The 14,685-nt window shown below is 32.4% G+C and overlaps 1 protein-coding gene across 1 annotated transcript; it reads right to left on the bottom strand.

The window, feature by feature from the left end:
• Positions 1-11,015: 11,015 nt before the first annotated feature.
• Positions 11,016-14,026, bottom strand: LOC105799620 (protein CHROMOSOME TRANSMISSION FIDELITY 7). Its single transcript, XM_052620765.1, has 6 exons — positions 13,737-14,026; positions 13,391-13,655; positions 13,048-13,143; positions 12,875-12,943; positions 12,261-12,598; positions 11,016-11,482 (listed from the first exon to the last, which is right to left on the bottom strand). The coding sequence occupies exons 1-6, from the start codon at positions 13,904-13,906 to the stop codon at positions 11,341-11,343; spliced, it is 1,080 nt and encodes a 359-aa protein (XP_052476725.1). The 5' UTR covers positions 13,907-14,026; the 3' UTR covers positions 11,016-11,340.
• Between the last annotated feature and the right edge of the window lie 659 nt (positions 14,027-14,685).

The raw sequence follows: 14,685 nt of genomic DNA, 5'->3' as shown, positions 1-14,685 counted from the left end.
ATTTTTCATTTTTCTCGATTTTCCACCCGATCTTGATCTAAATTAATAATTTCATTCAATATATTAATTTAGACAATAAAAAATTCATTTCATGTAATCTGGTCATTTTGACATTTTTATGAAATTACCCCTAAAATTTTACTTTTATTCAATTTAGTCCCTGAACCCAAAACATGCAAATTAACCACTTTTAATACAAATCCAAGCTAGCTGAATATTAATGGCATTCAATACAGCCCATTTTTGCAATAATTTCACAACAAACCCTTGTATTTATACTATTTCAATAATTTAGTCTCTAACCAAAAAATTCATCAAAAAAATTCACTTTATAAAATACTTTTAAATAAAAATTAATATCTTAAATTCATCATTTAATATAAAAATCACAAGGTTCATCAATAGCAACTTTCAAAATCTTTAATAGTTTCAAAATCGAAGGTACAGGCTAGCTGGATCTAGTTGCAATGATGTCAAGAACATAAAAATTATTAAAAACGGGACGAAAATCACTTACCGATTGGATTCTAAAGCTTGGCCAAACCCTAGCTCTATTTTCATGGAAGCTTTCGATTGTAATTGGGGAAGAAGATGACAACCACACCTTTTTTTTTCTTATGTTTTTATTTTAATTTTATTTAATCCATCAAATTACCATATTACCCTTAGTTAATAATTAATTTAAAACACCATATCTATGCCCATATTTGTCCATTACATAAATATATGACACAATTACCATCAAGGGAAGGTTTAATTTCACAATTGGTCCTTCAATTTAATTAAATTCTAACTAAATAAACTTATTTACAATTTAATCCTAAAGTTATTAGGACTAAAAGAACAATCAATCCAAAAGCTAGTGGAATCAATCATAACACCACGGCTTGGAAAATTTGAAAATGGTTTAATTACCATTTAAATCCCTTTTCCTTTATCAATTACCCATTTAATCAACTAGTGATTAAGTTTTACATCTTTACAATTTAGTTCTTTTAATTAATTATCTATCGAAACGTTAAAATTTTTCAACAAAACTTTAATACCACCTTAATGCCACTTCGTAAATATTTTTATAAATATTTACGGTTCAGTTTATAGAAACGAGATCCCGATACCTCACTTTCTAAAACCACTTGACCTAGGATTTTACCACTCGAACCTAATAATTCTTTATAAAATATAAATTACCCATTCAAAAATCTTTTTAAAATTATATTTGACTCGTAAATATTAAATAATAAAATTTACGAGCTTACTTGCCAGATTTGGTGGCCTCGAACCACTGTTTCTAACACCACTGAAAAATCGAGCTGTTATAATTACTGATTAAATTTAATCCTGAGTGGGATTTGGATGTGAGTTAGCTACGAATAGGATAACCCGGTAATGGAGAGAAGATTTCTATTTAATCTTCTCTGCTAGTCTTTGTTATCATTGAAGAAAAACCAGAAGAGTTCTTCGTTGTTAATGAATGTGTTGTCTGTTAAACTTATAAGAGCTTCTGCCCTAAGTTTTTTGTTGGTAAACTCATAAACATTTCTTTAAGTTTTACCAGATAGAAAGAAGTTGTTGTAAGAGCAGTTCAATAGGGCTTTCATTTGGATATTGGATAGAAAGGAAACTTCTATCCAGAAAGTTGTTTGCATGTCTACAGATTCAAGTTATTTTTATAAAGTTTTGGTTGCTTTTTATGTTTAAAGAAGTCGTTTTATTGCCTAGCTAAAGAAATGGGAGAAGATCCTAATGCCAAAGGGAAGGAACCCGTAGAGTAGAAAAAGCTCTGAGTGAAGATTTCTAGTGAGTTCCTTCGTACCTTGAGTCTATTATCTACATTATTTTGTTTAACCTTTCTCACTGTACAGCCAGGTAAGTGGCTTTAACCTTTGGTTCTGATACTCGTGTCTAAGGAAATGTATTTAAGGAGTTGAGGCATGTAAGGGTACAAATGGTTAAACAGACACAGAAGTCTTGTATGTACTATTAGAAAAATCCCAGTTTAAAAATGATTTTCTTGCATAGAGAAAATTAAAAAAAATTTGAAAACCGACCTAGTTTGTGATATTTGTAATAATAAACCTTAACTGAATTCGTACCTATGCTTTTGACTTAGCGGACGTTCGTTATTCCCAGCTTTCAACCAAACGATCTTCTCCGCTATTCTCGTCCATGAGCTGCTACGTAAATTAATTATTAGTCCCGCCTATTTAATTGGTTCTTAACCAAATTACCTTACAATTTAACTAGCACAATACTTTAGACTAACAGGGCGTACTCTATATTTAATTACCTTTTTAATTAATGATTCACTCACTTTAACAGTCAAAGTAGTCTGACAAAGGATCTATACTTACTTACAAAATGGTTGTTATTCGCCCATGTTATATGCCAAAATAAATAATTGGGCGGATAAGATTTCACCGAACATATTATTTTTCCTTAATACACTCCATAACTCATACCTGCCAGACCTGGGGTGTTACAGTGAATATTTGAAATGAAAATATAGTGTATGTGTTTATGTTATTCAAAGTGATTGTGCAAAGTGATAACTGTGAATAAAGTGATACTTGTGATATGTGAAGTGATTATGGGTTGAGAGGGGCTAGAGGTTTAGATGGGAACCGGGCTGGTGGTGCGAAGGCTTAAAGGGGATTAAGATAGAAGTATTGGGATATATTACGTGTTTAATAGAGTTTCCGTATATTTTCTAGAGTGCTCGTTATCAGAGTTTCGTTATAGGTTGGGAGTTCGTGTTTGACCTAGATCTATGCAAATGTATCGAAATATCAGTGCATCAGTGATTTAAGTGTTATAGTGATGAAAATGTTACAGTGATATATGTGTTTCAGTAATATATGTAAATTAAGTGTTAAGTGATTTTGTTAAGTTTGTGAACTAAGGAATAAATTTTAATATGTCAAAGTGAAAAGTACCAATTCTAAATTTATTTTAAATAATTTTATGTTTTAAAATGAATTGAAAGTTTAAGTATATCAATGAAAGATATTGTGTGAATAAATATTATTAAAATTAATTAAATTATACATTTATAAATGGTAAGATTAAATTCAATCGAGTACTTACTAAACTATTTACATAGCTTAACATGTTAGTTTAAATGTGTAGGTGAAAGAAAGTAGATTGAAGGTATGTGGACTACTTCTTTATAAAGATTGTTACGTCAACTTGGATCACATCACTAATCTAAGCTACAAGACAAAGTTCTTTTTGGTGTATATATATATTATGTAACACCCAAACCCGGCCTAAACATTAGGGCCGAATCTGGTGATGTCACATTGTAACACCTCTTACCCGTATTCAACGCTGGAATAGGGTACAAGGCATTACCAGAATAAATACACTTATAGACATATTAAACCGAGTTATAAAATTTCATCCAAATTAAAAACTTTCAAATTATTATCTTCGAGTCGCTAATTAGGGTATACGAGGTCCAATACATACCCATTCATATGCTCAATATATTTGTTAAATCAATCCAATATTGAAGAATCCACTTTATGTCAGAATCAATATTAATAACAATCATAAATCTTTTCATGTTAATTTCATATATCACTTACCGAACTTCGAATGTTAATTTACAAATATGTAATTCACTAACACATTCTGGTATACACAATGTTTAATTGATGAAATCATTTAATTGAGCTAAATTTCATGTTCATTCCAAATTTTCTTCTAAATCCATAAATGCTTCCACTTACCATTACCTAATCAATTTCTCGAACCAAGCTATCACACAACAATAATACATCACCTGTGCTTCATGAATTCAATATTCGATTCTTATCACCATCAAATCCATGTCATCCGAATACTTAAAGTTTATTCAAGCATATATTATTACGTTTCATATACCAAGCATATGTCAAAATTACAAATACGCAATCAATTCATTTGTCATTTATTTAACTAGCAAATTAACCTCAAAATTTATAACATTCCATTACTTAAGATATGCCATAAAACACTCCTTTAACATAAACTAGCACCATGGCCGAATTTTCATTATGCTATTTATTACCCTTTTTCCGAATCACATAGCAAAATATTACAAATATGTATATATTTGAATACTATAATTATGCATCAACTTACCAACATGAGTTAATTCATGAGTCATCCATGACATCACTTCATGCCAAATATACCACAAACATATGCTATGAAACTTTATTTTCTCTCATAAGCTTACCATGACCAGTAATGCACCAATATAAACATCACTCCTATTTCAACGTTTATCGATTATAATCAGGCATATAACCAATTATACACAATTCATTCATATACTTTATTTTCCTCCTCCTCCTCTCCATCCCATATTCTTTATGTATATAACTTGCTCAAATAGCATTATACATAATTTCACTATTCATTTATATTTAAATTCAAAGCTGTCTATTTGAGTCAGAGTCACTAAATCATTTTTATCCGGAGCTACAGAGCTCCAAATTAAGATATGTTAATTTTATCTGAAACTAGACTCATATATATTCTTACCATAAAATTTTCAGAATTTTTTACTTGGTCAATTAGTATAGTTTATTCTTTAAAGTCACCCCTGTTTCACTGGTCAACATCTCTGACCTCTCTTCACTAAAAATGAATTATTTCATTGTACAGAATTCAGATGATATTTTTGTTTATTTCCTTTAAAAATAGACTCATTAAGGATTCTAATCATATAAATTATAACTCATAATTATTTTTTTAAAATTTTTAATTATTTTCTAAATTCAAAACAGGGGATTCCAAAATCAATCCGACCCAGCCTCACTAAAATTCAAATATCTCAAAATATATAACTCTTTTGCTTTCTCTGTTTCTTTTATGTAAAAATAGACTCATTAAGATTTCATTTCATATCTTATTCACTCTCTAATTAAATTTTCACCATTTTGGTGAATTTTCAAAGTCACACAATTGTTGTTGTCTAAACTATTTTGTTGTAAAATGTATTCTTTCATAATTTTCACTTTTTCACTATCTAAATTCCATTGAAATTTTCACATCTCATTCTAATAGTTTATTTCAATTCATATACAATTCATTCAATTTATCACTATATTCAAAGAAATCCAATTTCTCATTTCCAATTTCAAGTCAATCTTCAATTCAATTCCACATATATATTCATCACTCAATTACACTTAGTCAATTTCCCGATGAACACTTCGGAATAATAACAAATACACGGTGGAATCAACACATAGCAACCACCTTATAATAAATGATACTCGGTTCACATAGTAGCCTGCACATAGTACTACACATGTGATCATTTTCATCCGATACACGTAGTAGCCTGCACATAGTACTACACACGTGATCGAAGCTATTCGGTACGCATAGTAGCCTGCACATAGTACTACACATGCGACCTATCATTCCGGTACACGTAGTAGCCTGCACATAGTACTACACACGTGACCTAGCAACTTCACTCGTATCTCTTTCATTTCGAAGGTTCAACCGGGAATTTTCACTTTTTCTCACTTTTTCTCACTTTTTTTTTACCAATCAATGTCAATTTCTCGTCTTTCTTGATTTATAATAACATATTTAGCTTATATAACATTCAAATTATTCAATCCAGTCCAAAAATCACATTTTGGAAAAATTACATTTTTGCCCCTAAAGTTTCACAAAATTACGATTTAGCCCCTAGGCTCAAAAATTAAAATTTATTTCTTTTTCTTATGTTTTATAACATGCTAAACATTTTCCCTTCTATAGAAACATCAAATTCTTGCTCTAACATGCACTTATGAACAATAATAATTTTTACCGATTATGTTGTTTCACTCATTTTCACTAAAAATCGCTTAGCAAAAATTGTTTAACACAATTTAAAACTTCATATTCTACCATAAAATATCAAAATAAACACATTTCACCTATGTGTATTTTTCCAAATATAAGCCCTAGGTTAAATTATTGCTAGAATAAGCTAAATTAAGCTACTTGGACTTCATAAACTTAAAAAAATTAAAAACGGGGCTTGGAATCACTTACTATGGAGCTTGGAAGCTTGAAAACCCTAACCATGATTCCCCCTTGCTTTTTTTGTTCATCATGGAGAAGATGGACAAATTTTTGGCTATTTTGGCATTTTTAATTCTTTTAATTACTAAATAACCAAAATGCCCCAACTTAAAAATATCCTATTTCACTTATCTCTTGTCCATTTTTGGCCAACAAGTTAACCAATGGTCTAATTACCATTCAAGGGCCTCCAATTTAAAATTTCATAACAATTTGGCACTTCTAACATGTAGAACTCAACTTTTGCACTTTTTACAATTTAGTCTTTTTTGGCTAAATTGAGTGCCCAAACGTTGAAATTTTTGAACGAAATTTTTATGAAATCATTCCGTGAAATTTTAGACCATAAAAATATAATAAAAAAATAAATTTTTCCTCGTCAAATTTGTGGTCCCGAAACCATTGTTCCAACTAAGCCTAAAATCGGGCTGTTACATATATATATATATATAAATTTTGGAGTTTAAAGATAACACATACTTAGGTTTGGTAGTGTAAATATGAAATATAAATGTATAATAGAAATGTTATCAAGCAAGTGTATGAATGTGATTTCAAAATATGATTATGTGCTTAAATGTAACATCTTTTACTTAGATCTGTTATTAGATCAAGTAAGAGGTGTTACACAACCGACATATAACAGACTTGCCACCTAGTTGACCACACGGGTATGCTACCATTCGAATTGTCGGTGACATGGCACTACAAGGCATGGAGACCTTTCCCCTATATATATACCCCAACGCACGATGAGTGGAGGATCTTTTTCCCTACCTGACTCCCTAAAGCATTTTGTCCTAAATAGTCTACAACCTTTTCTACCTTCTTCCTCTTCCTCCTTAACTAGTCTGGCTCTTCACTTGTAATAGATGAATCGATCTCCTTATCATCACCAGTAACTCTTTTGTATCTCTCCCTTATTGAATATTAGTATCAACACATCTTCAACCAGATTAAAAAATCTTCACAAATCATTATCAGATTTCACCTTAAAACTCCAACTTCACCAAACCCTTTTTTATTTTAACTTATTTTTTAACTTTCTCTTTTGATTTTTTTTTCCAGAAAATAGCCTTCTAGTTTGGCCCATTATTGGAAACGGAGATCGTGATTTGTTACAACAATAGGGATGATTCCATCGGTGGTACATTGGGAAGATGATCACCAAAATCAAATGGTGGATATGCTATTATTTACTTCAATTTGAGGAGAATTTAAAAATATATAGAAAAATAGATTGAGTCTTAATTTAGTTGTTATTAGTATTATTATCGGTACAAAAAGACATGTATTTAAGTGTATTTATCATTTTATTTAAGAGTTGAGGTTATGAATAATTTAAAATAGAAAAATATTGGGTTTATCTCCGATTTCAATCAATGCCAGAATTTCGATCGTGAATAGCAATAGAAGTTAATGGAAAATGAAAAGGTAAAATAATAAAAGGAACTTTAAGAAATAAAAGATTAATACACTGTGAAAATTAATTCTGTAAATGGCATGGTTTAGCCGTTTTCTATAACAAAGAAATAGAAATGGAAGAATGTGGTAAATTAAATGAAAGTGCATGTACTAAATTAATAAAAAATCTTTAGAGTACAAAACTCAAAACTTGCTTATTATACAACCAAATTAGATGTTAAGTGTATAAAAGGATACAATCACTAATTGAAATCTACTCCTCTGATTTGGTGAATTAAGAACTACTAAAATTTATCACTTATGAAATTTAAAGTACAAGTTCAGGTTGTTTTCATATTTACATATATTTATTCCAACTTAAATCACGTTGTATGAATATTTTTCAAAACTGTTCTAGTAACTTTAGTCATTAACTTAATTGTTTGATTCATATATGTATTATTTGTAATTGTAATTATATTTATAAATTTTAAGTAATAGCGAAAATATGAAAATGATATGACCTTCTTAGAAAATAGAAAGGCATTGCAGGTTTTTCAAACCCCTAGTGCTACTTTTGAGTAGTCTCATTCTCATACAGCCATAATCAATACCATAAAATTGTTTCTTTCCTTTTCTCTTTTTGTATTATTAGTTTTAAAATGATCGATTAGAAACCCTTTCCTAACACCCATTTATTAGAAAGGTGAATCATTATTTTAGTTGTGTTGTCTCTATTTTTCTTCGATTATATTCATTTTAAAATAAAATTTATTTTAATTTAATTTAATCACTCTAAATAAAATAATTATATAAATTAAATATTATCATTAAAATTTTCATTTTTTAACGGGCTGCTGATATCGTGACATATTAGTTCAAAAACTTCCTTATAATTATTTTTAAAAAATCCTAAATTTTAGTGAAAGATCAAAAGGAGATCGAATTAATATAACTAAAATAATAAATTCATACAAATTATTTTGTTTAAAATAACTAAATTAAAAAATAATTTTGAAGTGATGTAAGAGATTCCAGCACGTGCAGGTATAGGTAATGGTATTGAAAATTGTGTTCATTATTATCTTTCATTTAAATTTAAAGCATACTTTATTATCTACTAATACTAATCCAGTTTATTAACCCAAGATAAGGTAATATTATTATACAATAAAGATGTTTATAGGCAAAAGATATAAAGAGCAAGATAAGGATTGATATGATATATTATTCATTCAAGTGAGAAATATTTTCCAGGAGAACCACAAGCTAAACAATTAAAGCAAAAAACAAAAGAAATTTTTTTTTTTTTAAAAAAGGTCCTATACTTGTAAATAATTTTCCTTTCCATGAGAACACCATGTTCTTTAACTTCAATTTTCCATCCCTACATACAATAAGGGAGGATGAGACTGCAAATCATCAATTCCCTAAAAAGAAAACGGGAATCAAAGCTCCTATAATCCTTCCAACTATATATTATATATGTATATATATCCTTTCATACTATTTTCAATTCCACCTCTTCATTCCAAAACTCCATGTGTGTTACGGCAAAATCTCAGCTGCGCCCAAATAAATTTTCTTGTTTCAATTCAACCCCCCTCTTCGCAGGGGCTAAAACCAAATAGAAAAACATCCTTTCTACTTAAAACCAATAATAATCATCATCATTATAAGCCTACTTTCAATAACCGGAGCCTTTTGCGGGTCGGGCAATCGGACCGGCGTGAGACCGGAACCCGAAAGTAACGGCGTCGTAAACGCACCAATGAAAGTCGATATCTGTTCCGACAACCTTGGCCTTCTCGCACTCTTCACAAACCAAACTTTTCGATTCCCTTGCAATTCTCAGATTGGCACTTCCCAAATTCACCAAATACCTCTCTTTCTCCATCTGCAAATCCCTTACCCTCCTCTCAAATTCATCCAATCCCGTACATACCCTCGCCTCCACCAATTCACTACCCCCAACACCGCCTCGCCTCAACAACATAGCGTTCGCTGGCGGTTCCTTCTTTATCTCCGCCATCGGAGGAGACGATTCCGCGTTCTTTCCTTTCCTTGTCCGTGACCGCCGTGATCTTTTCAATACAACGAGGACGAAACAGTCCTTTTCGTAAGAAAGCACTGAGAAATTTATTTTCCCAGTTAAAGGGAAGCGGTTGCGCGGGTTGTTGCCGTCTGCAATATAGACGGAGAATTGATGAGGCGAGATCCCGATCTTACGGCTAAGAATCGATTGGAAAGCCTTGAAATCCATGGCTGGATGAATAACGACATTCCCTATACCAGTTTCACACTCTCCGTCGAAGAAAACAACCGGGAAAGGAACTCCCCCTCCAGCAACAACAACACCAACGGCAGCGGCCTCCACCATGTTGATGACGTCAGCTTCCGAAGAAACTGCAAATATAAGCGGAAGAATCAGGAGTGGAAACCGAAAAAGAGTGATGAGAGAAAGAGAAAGGGGGGTTTATTATATATAACAAGCTTGGGGGAGGGAGGGGGGGGGTTTAAGGGGGCAGAGGGTGAGAGTACAAAAGGGTAAATTAAAGTAAGGCGGTGAGGATCGTTTTGGAAAAGAAGAGGAAAGAGATACGTAAGGTGGAGATATAGATATGTATCGGGTACTCTTTTCATTTGGACGTTTTTAATGTAGTTTAGAGAAAAACTTGGGGCTCAAGTAAAAGACGGGTTGGGATGGGGATTCTCAAAACGACGCAGTAAAACTGAAATTCATTTGTTTTATGGGATTGAGAGACGAAATTGCCCTTCCCCCTCATGTATATCTTTCTAATGTTTTTATTGTCTGCTCCAAGTACCATTGGCATCTATATGGGATTGAATTTGAAGGTACTAAAAACGTCTTCCCATTGGTTCGATTTTTGGCCATTTTCCGTTTGGATGTTTGTTCCATCTTGGGTAAAACTTCAGTAAGTTAGAACTGAAATTGTTGATATAGTCTTGTTATTGGTTAAACATAAACTCTGCTGAGCCATCCTTGAATTTTCGTGTGTAAAAAAAAGTAGTGAAGGAATGTTGCGTAGAAAAGAAGTAACAGACGCTTACACTGTTGACCCTAGTTGTTGTTACGAGTAAGGTGAGAACAGTTTGATGAGTGTAATGGAATAAGATGAAACATAATGCGAATATTGGTGTCGTATGAACTATGCATTGGATGCAGCAGGTGATTTAAGGGCAAAACAATGGAGAGCTTGACATCATGGGTTTTGAATCCTATCAACCTGCTGTTCTAGTATTCAGTGGGTACCTATTACTAATATCTTACTTTTCTAAAAAAGACTCGACTTTTCGTTAGCCGGGGGTGGTGGCGGATTGAGAATGTCAAAAAGAACACTTTTTGTGATGAAAGCTAATGCAATTGAATCCAGGTTATTTGAACTCCACCAATTGGATAAAAAATTGGCCAAGATTCCAATCCAAAAAAGAGCTTTGAATGGATTGATCTAGGAACAATATAAATTGATTGAACCAAATTTTTAATGATGTATTTAATTGAATCAAACAGATCGATCAAACCGATGACTTTACTAATTCAACCTCCTATCCAATTCGAAAAGTCTTGAATTGGATCAAAGTTCATTACAGAATCAAGCAAGATAGCTAATGCCTCTTTCTCGACTGAATATTGGGGGGAAATGAATTTGTACGAAAGAATTCCATCGTTAATGTGGTTCCATTAGATATTGAACCAACACGGTTAGGCTTTGGTAGCTATGTCATCAAGATAACAACACATTCTCAACTCAAAATGGAAGAAATAAATAAATTTATTCATTCTAACAAATAAAAGATCAAGAAAGAAAACAATGAATTTGGCTATATATATAATATCTAGCGGCACAAATTGCCCGTTTTATACACCAAAAAAGACCTGGTACCTATGTAGTTGGACGCCAAAGCCTGTCCATCTGAGCTTGGTTGAGAAAATGCCAGCTGAGATTTTTCAGTAACATATCCCTTGCTGAAACTTTTCCTGTAATTTACAAAACAGCATAGTCATTACAAACTGAATTGGAGCTAGAAATAGGCCTTGCAGTTCAATCACCAAATTCCAGACTCAAAATTTCACGTACTGCTTCCCAAAAGCATAAAACAAAAGTAGCTACTTTCGGAGATATGACTTGACATGCAAGATTGTTTCATTGCAATTACTATTTTCAACACTTAACTTCTCCACTCTGGGGAATTTGTTTGATCTTGCAGGGGATCACATAAGCATCAAATCAGTCATGTTGACAGGGACATTACAGAGTTAACCAACCAACAATGACACAAGAAATACCAGGCATTGTTGGGTTAAGATAACTTTTGCCTGCTTGAAGTATGAATTTTGGCTCAATTTTAGGAAGTGCCCTGCTTGACCGCCAGAGCACAAAAAAGGAAGTGTACATCGAAAGAAGGCTACATAAGTCAACCCTTAGCATTATTTTCTTAGTCAAATCAGCTGATTTACACATAAAAAACAACAGAATGCTATCCTCTCATCTCTTTTGAGATTATGCTAATCTAATTATTTGTTTTTGCTATTTATATATATTAACTATCTCATTGATATCCAATAATAATATCTTAGGTTATGCTTTAACTGGTTCTCATTGTGATATATATTGTAAACAGAAATAAGTACAAGGCTAAAGTGAGCAGGCATTCAAATTGAGTCAGTATACCGTGTAAAACACTCAAACATCACCAAAAACCAAAGCCATTTTGAAACAACAGTTTGGAGTTAACTAAAATGGTCAAGGATTTACCTCACTGCTTCCAACAATTGAGTGGCAATGCCTTTTCTCCTGTTGGAGGGAGTGACCCAGATTGCTCTAATGCCACAAACAGCATGTACTGCTTCCTTTTTACAGAGAATTACTCCAGTGTGGTTTTCATGCAATACCTCTGAAGGAGCTCTTTTTATGACTTCCCTCTCTAAAACAATTTCCCCAAACTGAAGTTTGCTTGGGTTTGACCTTCTTCGCTTGGCTATGGCACCATCCTGTCTTTCACCAACTGGATATGAAAGAACTTCAAATGCTTCCTTTATTGGTTCTGCAACTAGACAACCAGCAATTCGTTGGGAGGAAATGAATAGGTATACCTGTAAACAGTAGAATATAAAAATTCCCAAGATTGGAGTTTACAAATTGTTGTACTTTGCAACTATTTGGACTGTAATACAGTGATATAGAAATTTATCAAATGCAAGCAACTAAGTAATAAACCAACACTACACAAAGTAAAGCAAAGCATACTGAAGTAGTTGCTGAAACTTTGGAAGAAATAAGAATCATTTACTACGACAATTAGGATAAATGAAACAGATTTTTGTGCATAACGTGTCAAATTGCCAGTATGTAAAATGCAATCAAGCCACCTTACAAAGCTTGTGAAAAATCCAGCCCCCACCAAGTTCAGTCTCCATCATCTTTACAACCTCTTGCACCTACTAACACGACAGTATTGCAATGAAGAACCTCACAATCATCAAGTTAAAATAAATTATAAAAGCTAAACCGTGTAATACTCTCAAAAACCCAAAATCTTAACCTTATTCCTCTGAGCTAGAGGATCAGAATCCAAAACCAAAATGACTCGACTTCGTTCAACATTGGGCACATGAACAACCCTCTCATTTCTCCATCCCTGTAAAATGAAGCTAGAAGTCAAAAGATTCCGTGAAAATTACCATTCTTTCACTACTTTTCAAATTCTTCAAATACTCTATTAGCTTTTGGATCAGAACAAGCTTCTTTTTTTGCTACTATTGTATTTATGTAAATAGCAGGAGAACAATCTTGAACTGCAGAAGGCATGTTAAAAAGCACAAAGCGAACCATAGAGAAGCTTCTTCATGTGCATATATATAGTATTAAGCAAATTAGAGATGTACCTTGAATTGAACCCCAAGAGTGAAATTCTTGTGAAAAATGGAATGGTTCCTTTCATCAGCTTCATCCCCGGGAGAATACTTGACCCCACAAATTAAACAGGCATGGAGAAGAAAATCAGATTGACCTAACTCCAAATGAAACTGTGCATAACTTCTCTTCTTATTTAGATTTCTCCCATTTGAACCACATTCTTCCCTTGAAACCCTAGTCTCTGATATGGGTTTGTCGAACTTGTCATCGCCAGATTCTTTTTTCTTGTCATTCCTTAAAAAGTCCAAAAAGTAAATAAAATTTTTAAAAATAAAACAAAACAAAAATCCAGACCTTTTGTAGAAAAGAAAATACCCATTAAAATTTGAAGGTCTACGCGTGTAGGTGTTAACAATGGTGTGCTGCCTCTTCTCCCAGGTAGCTAATTCATCGTTCTCATCATCGCTGAAAACTGGAGGTGAATTTGAGCGCTCAACCGACAGAGAAGAAGGAGGCTTGAAGAAGGAATTTATTTTGGATTGCATCTTCGACCCTCTTTTGGATGATTCATCAAAATGGCATATTGGTGGAGTTTTTGACTTTTTGTTGCTGCTGAATGGGCGCTCTAAAGATTTTAAAAGATATTTTAAATTTTTATTGAAAACTTCCCGCCTTACCGGAATAGCCCCTTTATTAAAATTCAAGCTTCCTATTTTAAATCCTATGAAGGTTGCGTTTGGATTCATGGATTCTTTACTCTCTTCCTTTACCGTTTTAACAGGAAAATGAAAGTAACAACAAAAGTGAGAAATATTTACCTGAAGGACGCTAGATGAAGAGGAGAAATGCCGGAGTTGAAAGAAGCAAGAAATGAATGTCGTTCGAGTATTTTTTTAAATGAGAATTTGGTGAGGGTAAAATAGAGTTTTTCAAGCACCGAATTAGTAATCAGCGAAAAAGGGAAAAAATAAAAATCAATAAATTTTCTAACATAAGCCCAAAATGGAATACATCCCTAATAAGTATTCTATTGAACCAAACAACTATTTGTGTGGGCCTACAAAATAAACTTGTAATAACTATACATTACATTGAACCAAACATTCCTTAGAACTTTGTTTGCTCAAGTAGAAATAGTTAAAAAAACCTTTATTTTTTTTCATGTTTGTTTGGCGTAAAACATCTTTGATCAATGCAAGTGATTTTCTCTATTAATTTGTCATATCCTTATTAATTAATTTATTCTTATTTACTCAAGTATAAAGTGAAGTAGTACAGGCTTTCATTCATGCATACCTTTAAGGTTTATTTGCAAACTTCTAGC

This window comes from Gossypium raimondii, chromosome 9, assembly GCF_025698545.1.
Source record: "Gossypium raimondii isolate GPD5lz chromosome 9, ASM2569854v1, whole genome shotgun sequence".
Classification (NCBI taxonomy): Eukaryota; Viridiplantae; Streptophyta; class Magnoliopsida; order Malvales; family Malvaceae; genus Gossypium; species Gossypium raimondii.
This window is presented reverse-complemented; position numbering and strand designations above follow the sequence as displayed.

Coding starts and splice junctions, on each gene's coding strand:
- LOC105799620 (XM_052620765.1), bottom strand. CDS start 13,906: ATGCAATCCAAAATAAATTCCTTCTTCAAGCCTCCTTCTTCTCTGTCG. Junction 13,656..13,736: donor AGACCTTCAAATTTTAATGG/GTATTTTCTTTT, acceptor GGACTTTTTAAG/GAATGACAAGAAAAAAGAAT. Junction 13,144..13,390: donor CTCTTGGGGTTCAATTCAAG/GTACATCTCTAA, acceptor TTCATTTTACAG/GGATGGAGAAATGAGAGGGT.